The sequence below is a fragment of the Eschscholzia californica genome, unplaced genomic scaffold (assembly GCF_041429995.1).
Source record: "Eschscholzia californica isolate CP2 unplaced genomic scaffold, dmEscCali1.0.p SCAF_4, whole genome shotgun sequence".
Lineage (NCBI taxonomy): Eukaryota > Viridiplantae > Streptophyta > Magnoliopsida > Ranunculales > Papaveraceae > Eschscholzia > Eschscholzia californica.
This window is the reverse complement of record NW_028238461.1, coordinates 3,230,885-3,247,142: the sequence shown is the minus strand read 5'-3', so window position 1 is coordinate 3,247,142 and position 16,258 is coordinate 3,230,885. Positions and strand designations below refer to the sequence as shown.

The 16,258-nt window shown below is 35.7% G+C and overlaps 2 protein-coding genes across 4 annotated transcripts; one reads left to right on the top strand and one right to left on the bottom strand.

Moving 5' to 3' along the window:
- Positions 1-2,181: 2,181 nt before the first annotated feature.
- On the top strand, positions 2,182-4,636 carry SKIP5 (SKP1/ASK-interacting protein 5). 2 transcript variants are annotated; one of them, XM_086634198.1, is made up of 5 exons: positions 2,182-2,414; positions 3,288-3,432; positions 3,516-3,594; positions 3,776-3,834; positions 4,062-4,636. In XM_086634198.1, the coding sequence occupies exons 1-5, from the start codon at positions 2,279-2,281 to the stop codon at positions 4,426-4,428; spliced, it is 786 nt and encodes a 261-aa protein (XP_086490324.1). In that variant the 5' UTR covers positions 2,182-2,278; the 3' UTR covers positions 4,429-4,636. The 2 variants fall into 2 exon arrangements, with proteins under 2 accessions (XP_086490324.1, XP_086490325.1); XM_086634199.1 differs by having other exon boundaries at positions 2,208-2,414; positions 3,319-3,432.
- A 431-nt stretch (positions 4,637-5,067) lies between these two features.
- Positions 5,068-13,895, bottom strand: LOC147541611 (uncharacterized). 2 transcript variants are annotated; one of them, XM_086634196.1, is made up of 11 exons: positions 13,624-13,817; positions 12,823-12,893; positions 12,549-12,703; positions 11,795-12,082; positions 9,297-9,426; positions 8,583-8,690; positions 8,374-8,476; positions 8,167-8,292; positions 7,474-7,667; positions 6,521-6,644; positions 5,068-5,422 (listed from the first exon to the last, which is right to left on the bottom strand). In XM_086634196.1, the coding sequence occupies exons 2-10, from the start codon at positions 12,873-12,875 to the stop codon at positions 6,551-6,553; spliced, it is 1,251 nt and encodes a 416-aa protein (XP_086490322.1). In that variant the 5' UTR covers positions 12,876-12,893; positions 13,624-13,817; the 3' UTR covers positions 5,068-5,422; positions 6,521-6,550. The 2 variants fall into 2 exon arrangements, with proteins under 2 accessions (XP_086490322.1, XP_086490323.1); XM_086634197.1 differs by having other exon boundaries at positions 5,068-6,644; positions 13,624-13,895.
- Between the last annotated feature and the right edge of the window lie 2,363 nt (positions 13,896-16,258).

Below are 16,258 nucleotides of genomic sequence, written 5' to 3'. Positions count from 1 at the left end.
TAATAACATCCATTAGTTCGCCACCATTGTAGAACATCAAAGTGATCGTCATGTAAAGTGTTGTCATTGTCCAAAGGAGATTGTAAATAAAGATCAAGTTCATAAAATCCTAAATTATTTTGAGAATCCCTTCTACTTTTTATTAGTGACTTCCATTGACAATTCGAGCCACTTGATGAAGCAACATTTGGATCACTTCTATTTTCAGCATCATATATTTGTTCATAATGTTGATATAAATCTCTTAACAATTGAAGAACATATTGTTCAATATTATATGAGATCGAAATTTGTAGATTATCGTAAGTACTAAGTAATATTAGAGAGGTGTGTACTACTTTTAATCTAGGATCCATGCATGAAGCTAAAATGAATAAAGTTGGAATTTCGTGCCAATATTTTTTAAATTCGATCTCCATTTTACTTATTATTTTATCATAAATTTGTAAACCACGAAAATCAATAAAAGCTTGAGTCATATCATATAATTGTCTTAATACTAATTGTGTAGTAGGATAATAAGTGTCGGATAATAAGGTACTAGATCTATAAAATACTTTTAGAAAATCTAAAAACAAATTACCATTTTTAAAAGCATACTTATCCAACCCAAATTGATTTTCCAATCCAATGAAGTCAAGAATTACTTCTTCATAACCATTATATGATTTTAACATTAGATATGTTGCAATCCAACAAGGAGGTTCATCCGCCATAAATGTTATGGGTCTTAAATTTCTATCTCTACACATTTTCTCATAAGTTTGCCATTTAGCTTTCGAAGAACAAATATGACTAAGAACATCCGAAATTTTTTCAATAAAATTAAGATTCTCATCTTTTGCAATTGTTTTAATACCATCTTGAATGACTAAACTAATAATATCACATACACATCTAACATGCATTATTTTCTTACCGTAAAATTCATTAACATAACGAGTTTGAAATAAATTTATTGCACTTGTATTAGCAGTAACATTGTCAAAAGTAATACTAATACATTTATCCATAACACCATACTCTTTAAATATGCTACATATACTCTGATATATTTGGCTACCATCACGAGGATAACTACACAAACGAAGACCAATAATACGTTTGCATAAAATCCGAGTACTAGAATTAATATAATGTGCGGTTACAACTAGGTATTCCAATTTGTTACAACCACTCCACATATCCGAAGTAAAAGCAATCCCTCCTTTTACATTTTTTAGTTCATTGATCACAAAACTTTTTTGGTTATTAAAAAGATCCATCACATTTTTTATAGCAGTGTGCTTACTAGTTTTGCAATATAGGGGTTGAACGGACGTTTTAAGCCAACGTTCTAGTTTTTCATCTTCGGCAAATTGCAAAGTTTGTCCACTCGACGCTATATATAAAGCTAATTCTTCCCTCATTTTATGACTATTATATATAAATAGTGGGTTGACACTAGGTCCAACTACGGTAGTTTGTGAAGAAGCACCTCCATGCAAAGCACTACAAACCTCTAAATGTCGTTTTAAAGTAGATGACCCATATGCATGTGAATCTTCACTAACATTAACATGTTCATCATTATCCATAATTAAAAAAAGAAATGAGAGAGTATTAGGAGAAGTGAACTTGTTTATAATAAGAATACCTTGATAATAAGGGAATAAGTCAAATGAAGATGAAGCCTTGATTGATATAATTGTAGTTGTAGTTGTAGATGTAGTCTTGATGTTTAATACTTGATCACTTGAATAAATGTATACTTGAACAAATAATTTAAAAAAAACCAATACTTGATTACTTGACTAATTGGATGCTTAATTGCTTGGGTAAGTGTAGAACTAAGAGATGACTGAAGAGGTAGAAGATGAAGATTAGAGAAGTAGAAGATAAAGAATTTTTGTGGAAATGAAAGAAATTAATTTAGTATTTATAGTTAAAAAGTGGGGGTAAAATTATATTTTTTACCCTCCCAACAACTATAAAAACGGCTAGTTGGAGGGTAAAAAGTGTAAATATCCCCCAACTAGCCGTTGGGGTGCCTTTACGAAAATTAAAATCTGACAGTTAAGACGGGCCGGGCCGTAGCCCGGCCTGGCTCGTATCCGTACGGCCGGGCCGAAAGCCCGGCATGGCCCGTTATCCATAGGCCTGGGCCTCTTTTACGGGCCGGTCCCGGTCCATCCCGGACATAAACACCATGAAAGACTGGGTGTACTGTTGTACAACCTCCGACGACAAATAAAAAGGTCGAGTGTTGGTGGCGGTGAAGAGTTAAACGGTGGTGGAAATGGAAGGGAAGCGGCGGAGCTGGAAGCGCTGCGGTGGCAGAGACAGTTCAGGGAAGATTGGTACTATTTCTCCAATCAACGCTCTTGATGATGGATGTCTCATGCATATTTTCAGCTTCTTATCACCTATTCCAGGTATATTTTATCCTTTCTTTCAAAACCCTAATTCTCTCCATCTTTCTTCAAATTCTTCTTCTAAAGTTTGTAATTGAACTTGTTCTGTTTCATTATTGCTTCATACCCCCAAATTTTAATTTCAATTTCGTGTCTTTTTATTTTCCCCCTTTTTCAATTTGGTGAATTTGAGATGTCGTTATGTAATTAGATGATGGTTCAGCATGTTAGGTTTTCAGCTGCTGATCTATATTTGGTGATTTCAATCAATAAAAAGAGGGGCAAAGACCTCATTTTTAGTGGAAAAGATTACATCTTTCTCAAATAATAAAATAGAATTTTTCTGTGGTCATCTTGATCCTAGATGATTTATTTCCCAAATTATGAAGGGGAAATAGCTTTTCCATATGGTAGCTTAATTCAATTACAGACCAATTCCAATAATTCAAAGCTCTAAAGTCTGAAGTTTGTTTTTTGGGGGAATCCATTATTTTGAGGTCAGTGAACTCTTAAGTTCGAAAGGAATTACATCCACCGCAATCAAAGCTTACCCCTATTGAATAGGTTTAGTGATAGAAGATTTCAGAGGTTTTTCTTTTGAAGAAGATGTTACTGCAGAACTATATCTTTGACCTCCTTTTAGTCATAACAAGTGGAAAAGAAGGGCATGTTGTACTAACCTTGTAATTTCGGCATTTTAACTTCAGCCGTTAACTTTTAGAGGTAGGTTGTTTTATATTTTTCTCTTTTATGATCTAAACTTTAGATGTAGATTGAGAGCTAGTGTTTGTGATTGTTTATTTGCTTCCGAAATGCTGATATATGATTCTGAAGTTGGTAACTTGAAATTTAGTAGCACGCAATCTCTATCACAAATTTGGGCTGCGTTTTCAGATCGGTATAACGCCGCCCTCGTTTCCCACAGATGGTGTTATCTTGCATGCCATCCTCGTCTATGGTTACGTGTGGATCGGTCTGCCAAAGGTTTATTGGAGCTTGGAGTTTATTCCAGTGTTGAAACTGCTGTCTCTGCTGCAAGGTTGGTGACATCGCATTATTTGTACTAAGAAATAACTAAGACATACAAAACTGAAGGCGTACTTCTTTATTTTAACGGTATAGGCCTGGAGACACCATTCTGATTGGTGCTGGCGGGAGTCACCATGTTCGTGATATTCAGATTAGAAAACCACTTTGCCTGGTATCTTCAAACTTCTTTCTCGGTTACTTACCAGCATACAATCTAAACTTGTAGAACTTCAACCATGTCTGCAAAGTGACTTATGCTGAACTTGTAATTTCTTGTGGGGATAAATCTTATTGGTGCATCATACTCATTTATAAGGCAAGCATCTCCGGTTTATCGAATTGTCTTTTTTCAGCTTGGTGGAGGTGAGCATCCAGATGAAACAGTGTTGGTCTGCGATCGTGGGTCCGACAGGTTCGCAACCTTTCCTGAGTATCATTACTTATATTCCATTGTTTCCCCTCCAAAATAATTCTTATCATTTTCTCTAAAACAAATACAATTGCCGTAAGTCTACTCAACTTGCTATCTCCGCCTGTAGGGTGGCAGTATAGTCTCCCTGCACCATTATAGTTACTCTCCCTTAAAATTTTTTAAAAATTGATGATCTTCTCATCTTACAACATACCATGGTTGAGCAGTGCATTCGAGTTCCTATCAACCTGTAAGCTGGCAAACTTGACTGTGAAAGCAGAGTTAGGATGCTGCTTGCTTCACAGGAGTGGAAGATTAACTATAGAACGGTGCATACTCCAATGTGACGAGAATCCTTTAGACTACCTCTCGTACGCAATTGTTAGCACGGCAAGAGAGCAAGCAAGTGTCGCTGTCCCAGATGTATTCTCATCTCTGATAGCGAAGGACCAGTACAGTGACAGTGTCTCAGTATCCCGGACACGGATCGAAGGAGGTGCTAAAGCCGTTTTTACAAGCGGAACCCTAGCTTTACAGGGAGTACGAGTAATTTACGCTCGTACTGCTCTGCTTTTCTGGTTTGATGTAAAATAGGTATCCATCTTCTTCAAATACCCCATCTTTAGATATGTTGTATCATGAATTATGTCTGGAGTATCTATTTAATGTTAAATTTGGTCATCTTATTGATTATCATATAGTGTCAAACTTGAAGCATGAAATTGTTGTAGTAAAACAGGTTGATCCAAACCAACAATGTAATATGAAAATGGGGAAGTAATATTTCCAATTTGTTCTCGCATATAGTTGTATTTTGTTCAGAAGAGGTTTTCATCGGCCATGGAGATAGTACGAAAAGGAAAAGGATATACGTGTTGCAAATATACTAAAGGGATATTAATAGTGTGAATTTGGGTTTTATTAGTCAAATGCACAATAGTCATTTCAAATTAGTTGGGAAAATGGGTTTTTAACTTTATCAACTTAAATGTAATAGAGAATGTCTTTAAGGCGTGAACATAAATACAGCAGACTTGTAAAGCTATTTTTCCTACAAATAAGATCGTGGTTCCAACTTGGAAAAACTTTTGGAACTGCAACCTAGTGCCAAAAAAAGGTTTACAGAGTGATCAAAATAATCACATTACGTGCCCTAGAGAGGAGTATGACACCAATCTGTAAAAAAATTTGAACGTAAAGATCATTTTCAGATCTACAGAATAATAGATACTCTGGACAAGCATCAACATGTTATACAACTTCGCCCTGTAATATATCAATGCAATAATGTTATACCAGACAACCTCTAATCCAATAAAATGTTACACATCGAATCAACTATTTTCATTAACTTCACTTGCTGCGAATCTTTCATTTTCAGTAAAACATTAGATGGGCAAATAGTCGAAGTTCAGCATTTAACCTAACATCTGTAACAGATTCCAAGTCCTTTTTCTTTCTTCTAAAACAGGCATGCTTCCCAATCTTTTGACGGGCACAAGCTTTCGCACTATATGGCATAACTAGACAGCAGCCATTTCCACAAAAAATCCTGCAAAACCTAAACGATACGATAGAAAATCTCTACCTGAAAATCAGTGAAAGTAGCAGTGAGTCAAGTTGAAATCAATAAGATACAGAATGTTTGAAATAGGTAGTTTATCTGGAAATATGCAAATTCGATAAAGAAAAAAAGAAATGGTCTGTGTTAGAGTTTCAGTCCGAACTTTTGCACCATAAATTCAAATCATTGGGACAAGTAATGGCAAAATGTGAAGCAAAAGAAAGAGTTGTATTAATAAGTAAGAAAACCTAAATTTCCAAGTACAAATACATCTTCCAAAAATGAAAAATCAATAGTTTCTATGGCATGAATACTTACTACTAATGAGGATACCCCAAAACAAAAAATACTTAAACTCCCTCAGTTCTTAGCATAAGGATGATTCAAGATGCAAGGAACACATTCAAAACAAACACAAAAACCCTCATTATATGGAGTATGATAAGGATATTTATCAAAAACAGGTACTCATTATTGACAAGTCAAATTTGGCTTGGCCCATGGTACTACAGAATTTCCGTTTTGTTGAAACATGTACTATGGAATGAGAAGATAACGTAGCTGGTAAAACAACTCCGACAGACAAACTAGGAAATATGATTGACCAAAAGATTAAAGCAACAGACAGAAATTTGTCGCTCTCTAAAGCTAAAGGCCATCATTTTAACGATTCTATTTACATTTTGGGATAAGGTCTTTATATAGACAGAAGTTTCTAACGTCTGTAATCTATGAAAATATTGATTACCATATAGATATCATAGCCTAATAATTGTTACAGAGCATTCATGGTATTTCTAATGTAAATCGCCGATTTTTAATGCTTAAATCGAAAAGCATTTTTTTTAAATATTACCAAACAACAAAACGTAGCTTTTAAGCACTAAACAAAAAGTGCATAAAGAAAGGCGACTCCAAAAAATCATCGCTTACCCAAATGAGGCCTTAATATATAAAGCAGTTGAATGGTAGCTATTGATACGCAAGCAACGAGAGATGTTGCCAAGACCTTTGAAGTTACGTTATATGATAATACTCAATACAAAAGGGAAAAAAAACTGAAATGGGTGTGGAATGAGAAACAATATAGAACTTTAACAGAACCAACAGAAAATAACTTACTTTAAAAATCACCAATTGAGGAAGTTAAATTCAACTTCCTGGAGTTGTCCTTTGCAACACGAGGTCATCAGCAGAGTAATAATCAGCAATAAGTCGGTACATATACGACGGGTTATGACCTCCCCTATAAAATAAAGAGAATGTTCAATATATTGGCCTAGGAAATAGGAATTTCAATAAAAGAGACACTAGAGATACGTCTGGTATCTTAGTAAGCCTAAAAACTGGGGTTAATTCCCATTAACAGCAGAGCGCCAGATATAATTTATATGACAAATATGCATTCTTAAACAAATAAAAAGGGATTCTCTTTGGGAAATTCATAACTGAAATAAGTTCATAATGGTAGAAGTAAAGTTATTTTAGGTGTTTAGTTGTCTATGTATCGTTTTTAGTGAGGTGCCATACATGACGAAGAGACCATCGGGATTGTCACATGGTTTCTCAGGGAAGTTGACATATGAGCATGACAGCATGTAATTTTCAGCAAGAGATACTTTAGTGATGAGAAATTAGAGGGTAATTAGTGGTATAAGGAATGCTATCTGCGACAGCGAAATGAAGTAATTATTAGTAACTTTACAATGATATAACATATGATGCATAAATTCTGACAGAACATTTAACCCAGACAAGAAGATTTTTTATTTCCAAACCAGGAATTAGGGCTTTAACGAAACCTAAAGATTAAATTGCTGCTCTTTGCCCAGAGGTTTTACTTTTATGTCCTGTTTTTATGGTGAAAGTTCTTTTGCTTATTTGGAAATTGCTCCATCACAAGCACCCTTCTTCTCATTGTATTTAATACCAGACTAATTATTTTTTGGTCATCATGCATACAAATATAAGTTGCAAGCTCACTTTAAGTTTGTTTTTTTGGGAAATATTTCAGAAATTTTTGGACGAATATAATTGGCATTTAGTACCTCGCTAAGAACAGAGAATCAACTTACGTGTCAGTGATAAAAAGACTAACAAGCTTGGGCGGCACATAGTCAAATGCAGGATTGACAACATGAAGCAGAGGAGCTCCACTGCCACTCCCAAAATCCATGCCATCTGAGAACTCCTCGAAATCCAGTAATTCAGACGGCGATCTCAGATCATTCAGTAAAACTTCTGGATTGTGAGGATATAAAGGGCACAACTGTCACAGCAAACACCAAAGAAAATATTAGTACGTGTGGGAAGTTTATAAATGATTATAAGAGCTACCCAGAAGATAAGCATTGTTCATTCTCAATTTATGGAGAAACTTAACATTAAACTTTCTGAAAGAAAACCAGCATCCGATAACGAATCAGCCAGTTGGCCAAAATAATCCAACTTTATGAACATATTGGTGTGTCGTTACACATTTGTCTTACCCTGTCTCACATCTATATTGAGAAACTTGCTTTGCATGCAAATATAGCCATCAAGGCATCAATATATTCTCTTACATGAAAAAAGAGGTATCAGGAGCTTTAACTAAAACTTCAACTTGTGATTTTCTTTTTCAAATAAGTTGAAGCTTTAGCTGAGCTTTAACTTATGCTGTGCATTTTTTCTAAAATTGTACTTAAGAGAAAATTGGTTGTTTTAACCATCAAGAGCCCTAGCCAGGGATGGAGACGGTATCAGGAGGCATTATTATGATTATCTACCTTGTGGCTGCCGGCGACTACGACAAATGGGACAGCGTGCCTTTGGGCAGCAAGTGCCAGCATGTTCAAGCCCACGGGGGCTATAACACCACCGTTCGCCATTATAGCATGAGCTCCAACTATTACCTTTAGATCAGAAATTCAAGTTAGAACAAACATTACCGAAGAACCAATAGATAAGAGACAAACCATTAGATTATTATGTACCATGTTCACTCGAGAAATCATTGCAAAAACTGCAGAATCAGTGATAACTGTGGTTTGTAAGCCTCTCGCCACCAACTCTTTTGCGAGCACATGACCCTGATACCTATTGAAAACCGAACAACAAGAAGACCATAGTTGTTATTAAAAGATAAAAGTGCATACGAATAAAATATATCACCTACAATATAAAGCAAGCCAGTCTAATCAACCTTGGAGCACCTTCTGCAACAAACACACGGAATGAACGCTTTTTCTCCTTTGCAGCACAAAGGAACTCCATCACAGTTCTTGAACGGCCCAAAGTTAATATTACCTCACTGGTGGAAGGAATAAGATAGTTTAGATAATTCAACACATAAGAACATGGAACAAATATCTGTTAACAAGTTCTGATCATTTGAGGAAACAAGTTACCAAGAAAAATAAGAAGCAAAATACATTTATATGTATTTTTGAAACCATTGAAAAACTAAAGAGGATAAAAAGAAACTGAAGAGAGGGAGAGAGATGCAGATGGAACTTAGTATACAATTACCAAATACCAAGTAGACAGAACAGACAATTAAAAAAGCAAACTCTTTGATCGGGTATGTTACAAATAAACCAGGGAATTATACTCCAGATGAAAAACAATTCTCCCCAAGATTGAGTCCATAATACTGAAGTGAAAAGTAAAACAGTTGGATCTTTCTGACTCCTCACTATCCAATTTATCTTTATAATTTAAGCCTCAAGGCCTGTCACACTTCTTTTATAAATCCAAAAAAACAGCCATATCTATAGTCACCTTTTGCTGACAGCTAACCACTGTCGTGTGAGAAAACTTGGATTTTTCCATATAAAAGGACCACACACTATCTTTTTGAAATTCATACATGCTTGTTAAGAAACAAAAAGACAAAAAACAAAAGCACAAAACTTACTTCTGATGAATATGCTCCACTGCTTGTTCAGCAATCTGTTCATGGCAAGTGTCAATGTCTTCAAGAAGTTCATTGATAGCCTCAATAACATCGTGCTTCAGCTTCCGACTCCTTGAATTCTTATCAGCCGCTGTGAAACATAACATCCAACCAAGTTGTAATGTTAATTAGTGATCAGCACTCAACAAATAAGTGCGCACCATATCAAATGTTTACAATTAGATGGTGTCAAGTTTTTTTTTCTCCCTAATCACCACACTTCACCACATTTAGTTTTGGCTTCGTCTTTAAAGACATCACTGATGCTCACTAAAAAAAAATGTTTATGGTTGGACACCCAGAATTACCAAAGCTCATGGACCCACCAGTTCAACTAGGACATTAGTAAAAAATAAATGAAATTTTATCATTTATTGACACGAGTAATAGAAAATAAGATGGAAATAACAGTGTTGAACGATATCTCACTGATGTAGGACAGAAATGGGGAAGTGGAATAGAAGAAGAAAATAACTTGATTATATTATAGATATAAGAAATAAAGCACTAGTATCACACCAGTACAAACTAGGAATCACTCCTAGAGCCCTTAGGCATCACACCTTTGGGGTATTTGCATCACACAAACACATAGAGCTTAACTAGCTGCTGGAATACTCTCTGTCTGTCACAAACAGCAGAATACAACCCTTATATATAGCCTAAAACTGACCCTTAATATCTTATACTTCTAGACTTTTAAACTTCTAAACTCCTAGGACATAAAAGACATTAAAGAGACACTAGATGACATTAAAGACATTAAAGAGACACTAAAAGACATTAAAGACACTTAACCATCCTAATACTAAGAAACTAGTAGAATCTCCAAAAAGACATGTGGATTAGGCCCGCATTATTCAAGGTTCTAAGTGGGCCATTCATGCAAGACACGCCAAATCAGAATTTGGGTCTGGCAATCCTTCTTTTGACGTCTCCCATATGCCTTAAACAGTTGCTGCCATTCATCTCTATCAATTCTCCCGGGCTTGAGAAAACTCGACCCCGACGAGTTAAATGCATAAAATTTCTCATCAAGTTCCTGGTCAAGTACTTTGGACTCATCATCTCTATCAATTCTCCCGGGTTTGAGAAAGCTCGACTCTGGCGAGTTAAATGCATAAAGGTCTTCGTCAAGTACTTTGAACTCATCATATCTAATGCTTCTATAGTCAGTAAGTGGGTGCCCCTTCCAATTAATCCAATATCCTTGATGGGAATCCACCTCGATAGAAACACTTTGATGATCAACAATGTCTTTAGTTTCTTCGTTTTCCACTGTTAGAGATGTGGTAACGAGTCCAATAACAGATACATGGGAACTATTTTCTTCCTCCTCTAGGTCATTATACTCATAGATTCCATAATCAAATAAAGTTTCATTTTCTAGAGCTTTCTCTTCATTATTTCCGGCTTGCTCATCTCCTTTTGCAGTTTCAGGATGTTTAGCAAGATGGTGTGTTCGAGTTTCCATCTTAGCTAGTCTGGTTTGCACGTCTTTGAGTCGTTCTGAAATTTCAAAAATGATATCGTCTCGTTCATTCTCAGTTAATCTTCTCCTAAGTCCGGATCTAGTTGCCATCATGTAACCTCGCTCTGATACCAAACTGATGTAGGACAGAAATGGGGAAGTGGAATAGAAGAAGAAAATAACTTGATTATATTATAGATATAAGAAATAAAGCACTAGTATCACACCAGTACAAACTAGGAATCACTCCTAGAGCCCTTAGGCATCACACCTTTGGGGTATTTGCATCACACAAACACATAGAGCTTAACTAGCTGCTGGAATACTCTCTGTCTGTCACAAACAGCAGAATACAACCCTTATATATAGCCTAAAACTGACCCTTAATATCTTATACTTCTAGACTTTTAAACTTCTAAACTCCTAGGACATAAAAGACATTAAAGAGACACTAGATGACATTAAAGACATTAAAGAGACACTAAAAGACATTAAAGACACTTAACCATCCTAATACTAAGAAACTAGTAGAATCTCCAAAAAGACATGTGGATTAGGCCCGCATTATTCAAGGTTCTAAGTGGGCCATTCATGCAAGACACGCCAAATCAGAATTTGGGTCTGGCAATCCTTCTTTTGACGTCTCCCATATGCCTTAAACAGTTGCTGCCATTCATCTCTATCAATTCTCCCGGGCTTGAGAAAACTCGACCCCGACGAGTTAAATGCATAAAATTTCTCATCAAGTTCCTGGTCAAGTACTTTGGACTCATCATCTCTATCACTCACAGATGTATGAACGAGAAAAAACACGTCGCAGTTTCTAAGATCCTCTATAAACCTATATTAGAAAATCATTGGCATTTGGCGGCGAAGAAAACTCAATAAAAACAACATAAGATTTATAGTTAAGAGATTTGTCAGAATATCAGCACCATAATAGGTATGATTCCTTTACAAAGAGTCCAGCCAGAGTAGGTATGCTCACATTTACTTTTTCCTTCAGAATCACCTCCAGAAGACGAAGTACGAGGAGCAGCTGTTGAATCAGGTATATTCTCAAGAAGGGTGTGCAAAGAAGGTGCTCGCAATGTGCTTCTTGCAGCTGCAGCAACTGCTGCAGCAGAGAGTACCGTGCGATCGTCTCGCTCAGAGAAATCGTCATCATCGCTACCAGCAGATAAATTCAAACCCCCCATAGCAGTTGTTGCAAGAGAAAGGTCCTCTTCTCTGATGATATGCAAGACACGCCTCACAATGTTACCAACAGCAAGCTCTGAAACCCCATCCATGCAGCGGTGTCAGAAAATATAAATTAAATAGGGCCACCGGACCAGCTATTTAAACTTCTTACACACAAATAATTGGTTGTACAAGAAACTGGACACATTCATGTAACAACAGTATGGTCATCTATTGACTATGTATGTTATGCCACTAGTCAACTATATCGTGAAATATAACCCACACTGATATAGTTATTAGCTAACTCCTAACTGTACGGAATAACAAATCATCCTAACTTAGTAGTGGAAGCACATGTGCAATGTGTAGGAAATCTCCTAGTTCTCTTACCATTAAACATTTTATAACAAGGTGAGAAATGAAACTTAGAGAAACAAGTAAAGGACTAATTTTAAATTTAGCATGTTTAGTTGGCTTCTATAAATAACTGTATGCAAGATTTCTATCATTGCACTTTCCACTTGCGAGTGATAAGCAACAATAGACAAAATGCATACCAACAGGATTTGCAGAGACTAGTTGTTCTCCAACAGCTTTCACAGCCTCAATAAGATTTCCCGCTTGGTTTGTGTATGGAACTCTCTGCTGAGATATCACTGTACGGAGCAGCTCAGCCGTTTGTCTAGCAGTTGCATGGGAACCTTCAACCTTACTGCCACCAAGCAAATTCATATTGCACAATGAATCATCAATAACCACAAACCTTAGCAAATAGTGTTCAAATTGCAGAAGACTTAAATTTGCAGTAGTTAGACCGGGAAAGAAAATCACCGTTTTTTAAGCTTCGAAACAAACTCATTTACAAGGGTTCTGGTATCTGGCATAGTTGCTATCAATTTCCACTGAGATTGAACAAACATAGTTTAGGTTAACCACACAAAAAAAATATGCAATTTATGTTCTAGAATTATGTAAATAGGAAACAACATGCTTACATGCCCCGTGTTTCCGTCATTTAGACAAGATGATCAATTTAATTTTCCACAATAATTGATGAAAGACGATTCAAAAACTTATAATATAGAGAAACGTACTTGCTGCTTGATAGTTAACATATTTCCAATTCACTTTTTTAAGAGTTGTCTTATCTAAGAACATTATCAAATCGAAATAAACCTTTGAATATTCAACACTATCATGACCCAATTGTATCTTGGGTTGAATGTGCTCAAATTTACAAGCTCTCAATCCTATTAGAAGATGTCTAACAATTAGCATTTCGGTTGTGTAAAATGTGTCAGAGAGAGAAAGTTAGGGTTTTAGCAAAATTATAAGTTTAACCTACATTGCAATAGACGCCACAACCTAATCCTCTCAACGACAAAGTTAGGGTTTTAGTAAAATTCATTTAGGTTCTTACTAGAAATTTATCTATTCCTTACATATAATCACTTAGGAGTAGGGTTTAAACAATACAAAACTCATAATACAAGTGTCGAACTCAAGAGTAGGAAACAACAATCTAGCATTCAAAGAATCAACATACATACTAGAATTGCTCAGGAATTGAATATTAACAGTTGAATTATACAAAAAAATTATTGAAACCATGAGAGGAACTGAGTTAGATACCTGAGAGCGCCCAAGTTCTGAATAGCTAAGCGAATAAAAGATATCTTTTAGAAAGAAAGAAAGAAAACCCTAAATCGAACCGCGAGAGAGAGAGAGGAAAGACACAGAAATAGAGGGTGACTTGCTTGTTGCAGTCGAGAAGTTTGGGTAGCGATCTGTGAATTTTCTGCTGTTCTTTTGTCTTCAAGAGCGATTTTTTTTTTTTTTTTTTTTTTTGAAGAAGAAGTCTTCAAGAGCGATTAAGCAACGCTTTGCTCGATAATTTTGCAATTAGGAAATCCCGTTTCACCCCCTGCTTTATGACAAGTATCCAGGTTGCCCCTCTGTCATAAGTCTAGATGTAAGACCAAATTTCAAAACCGTCTCTCTCTCTCTCTTTAAAACCGTCTTTCACAGATCTGAGTTTTTCGTCCGACGAAAGGTCCTTTTTCCGCTGGAACCATTTTATCTTTACTTAGTAGTTTGTTATCCCACCATAAATAGTTTATAGGGCCCCAGATTGGTGTGGTAGTCGTTGTGTTCTTGATGATGAGGTGGTGGTCGTGGTGTACTGTGGTGGTTGGGAGTCTGTTTTTGTGGTATGACACGGTGGTGGTTTTGTGGTTTGGCTCATGGTGGTTTCCGGTACTGACGATGGTTTTCATCGTAATGGCGGCGATTCTTCAGTGACGGCAACGCTTTCTCGTTAATGGCGGTGGTGGTTCTCTCGGCTGGGGGCACCTTTGATTTTAGTACAATAATTTTGTCGACCTTTAGGGTCTTTTCATTCTCGGTCTTGAGGATCTTTTTCTTTGTTCGGGCTTCAGGGTTTTTTTCTTTTTAGTTGTGTCTTCTCATTCCTTTCCCTTCATGCGATACTTTACGTTTGAAAGTTCTGCGTAGAACTTTACTTATGTAACTCTCATGTAGTTTTCAGAGGAATTAACAATCGAATACCATGCAATGATGTGGATAAATTCACTTATGAATGTAATTCTGGTTTTAATAAAAAAAAAACTAAGTTTCAAATTTGCGTTGATTCAAAATCGAGACTTCAGGGGCAAAACTAAGTGCATATACTCTGCAATGCGGAGGTTCAAGGTTCGATCATGGAAGTGCAAATCAAGGAATATTGAACTTGGGTAAAAATATAAGTAGTTTTTGTGGGCTTTAGGCCATTTAATTAGTCGGCTTTAGGCCAGTAGTATTTCGACAGTTATTGTACTTATGATATTGTATCGATGTATCAATGTCTTTTGTAATGACCATTGTAGTCAATATTAAAAAAAAAAGTAAAAAATATGTTTTTTAATATTTTTTAATTATTATTAAATTGCAAAACATGAGCAAAATAACTACAAGCAGATAATGCTTTTTATGTTACAATATTATATTCATCATTATTATAAGAAAACAGACAAGCATAGAAGGATAATGTTTTCGCTTATTTCATATTCCTGCTTCAAGTGAATAGAGTTCATTCGACATCCTTAGCAATTACTTTTCACTCGTGTGTATTTTCTTGAAGGTCTTGTTATTCTTATTTTTTTCAAATACACCATGTGACGGCTTTTGTTATCAAATTTCCGATGTTTTCTCCGTTCTTGGTGTTTTTTTCATTGTTCCCCATTGCCCTATGGCTTGATAAATGGATTTTGGAATGCGTCCGTTGATGATGTTTAAATTTGGGATTAAATTATCATTTAAGACAAGAGACTGTTCTGTTGAGTCTCAAATTGTTCTTCACGAATTGGGAGGCGAAACCTGCATAGAACTCAAAGCCTCTCCACCACTCAAGTTAGTAAAGGCTTTCTTGCAATTAAATTAATAAATATTGAAAGTTCCAAGGTTAGGAATTGGACTTTTTTTTGGTCATTTAAGCTAGAGGCTTAGCTTGTGTGTAGTTGTGGTCGTGCCTTGTTCAAGGCGAGCTTGTCACGCTTGTTAATGGTTGACTCGTCAGATTTTTGGTATTTTCTTGACTTATTCACCTCAATCAACTAATGGCCACTTTATATCATCGCTAGTTAATCTTACCAGAGTTTATAAAGTAATTCTATAAGTCAAATGCAATTTTACCGTGACAAAAGAAGATGGTATAACAAAAAAATACTTATCAAACATGCAATAATATGTTAGGGAACGTTCGTATACCTGTTTGGAGGCCAAATCATGTCCAAAATTGATTGCGATAATCCGATGATAAGAAGGTAGGTGCTTAGAGACTCTTGTTTTGAGGAGATTTAAGGTTATGATTTTGGCCAGATATAAATCCTTTTATAACTAGAACATAAAAAAATTCCTTTTAACCAAACTTGGTAAAAACAAGGAATTATATGTCGACATATTTTGGTCGAGAAGACCAAAATATTTCGTTTTTCAAGATATGGAAACGAAATCCCACTTAGAAATGTTTTGTGTAAGATTTCGACCGAAATTTTCAAGATTTCGTCGAAACCCTAGATCTCTTTTGATTTTTTCTTCATTTTCAGATATTCTTTTTCTAGATTTATTCTCATCTTGTCTTGGTTTATCTTCCATTTCACTATATTCTTCATTACCATGAATTCCTAAGAAGATTTGATACTAGAACAAATCTGAAACTAAAAAAATCTAGAGAGAGAAAGAGATGCTATAGAGAAGAAGGTGAAGAAGA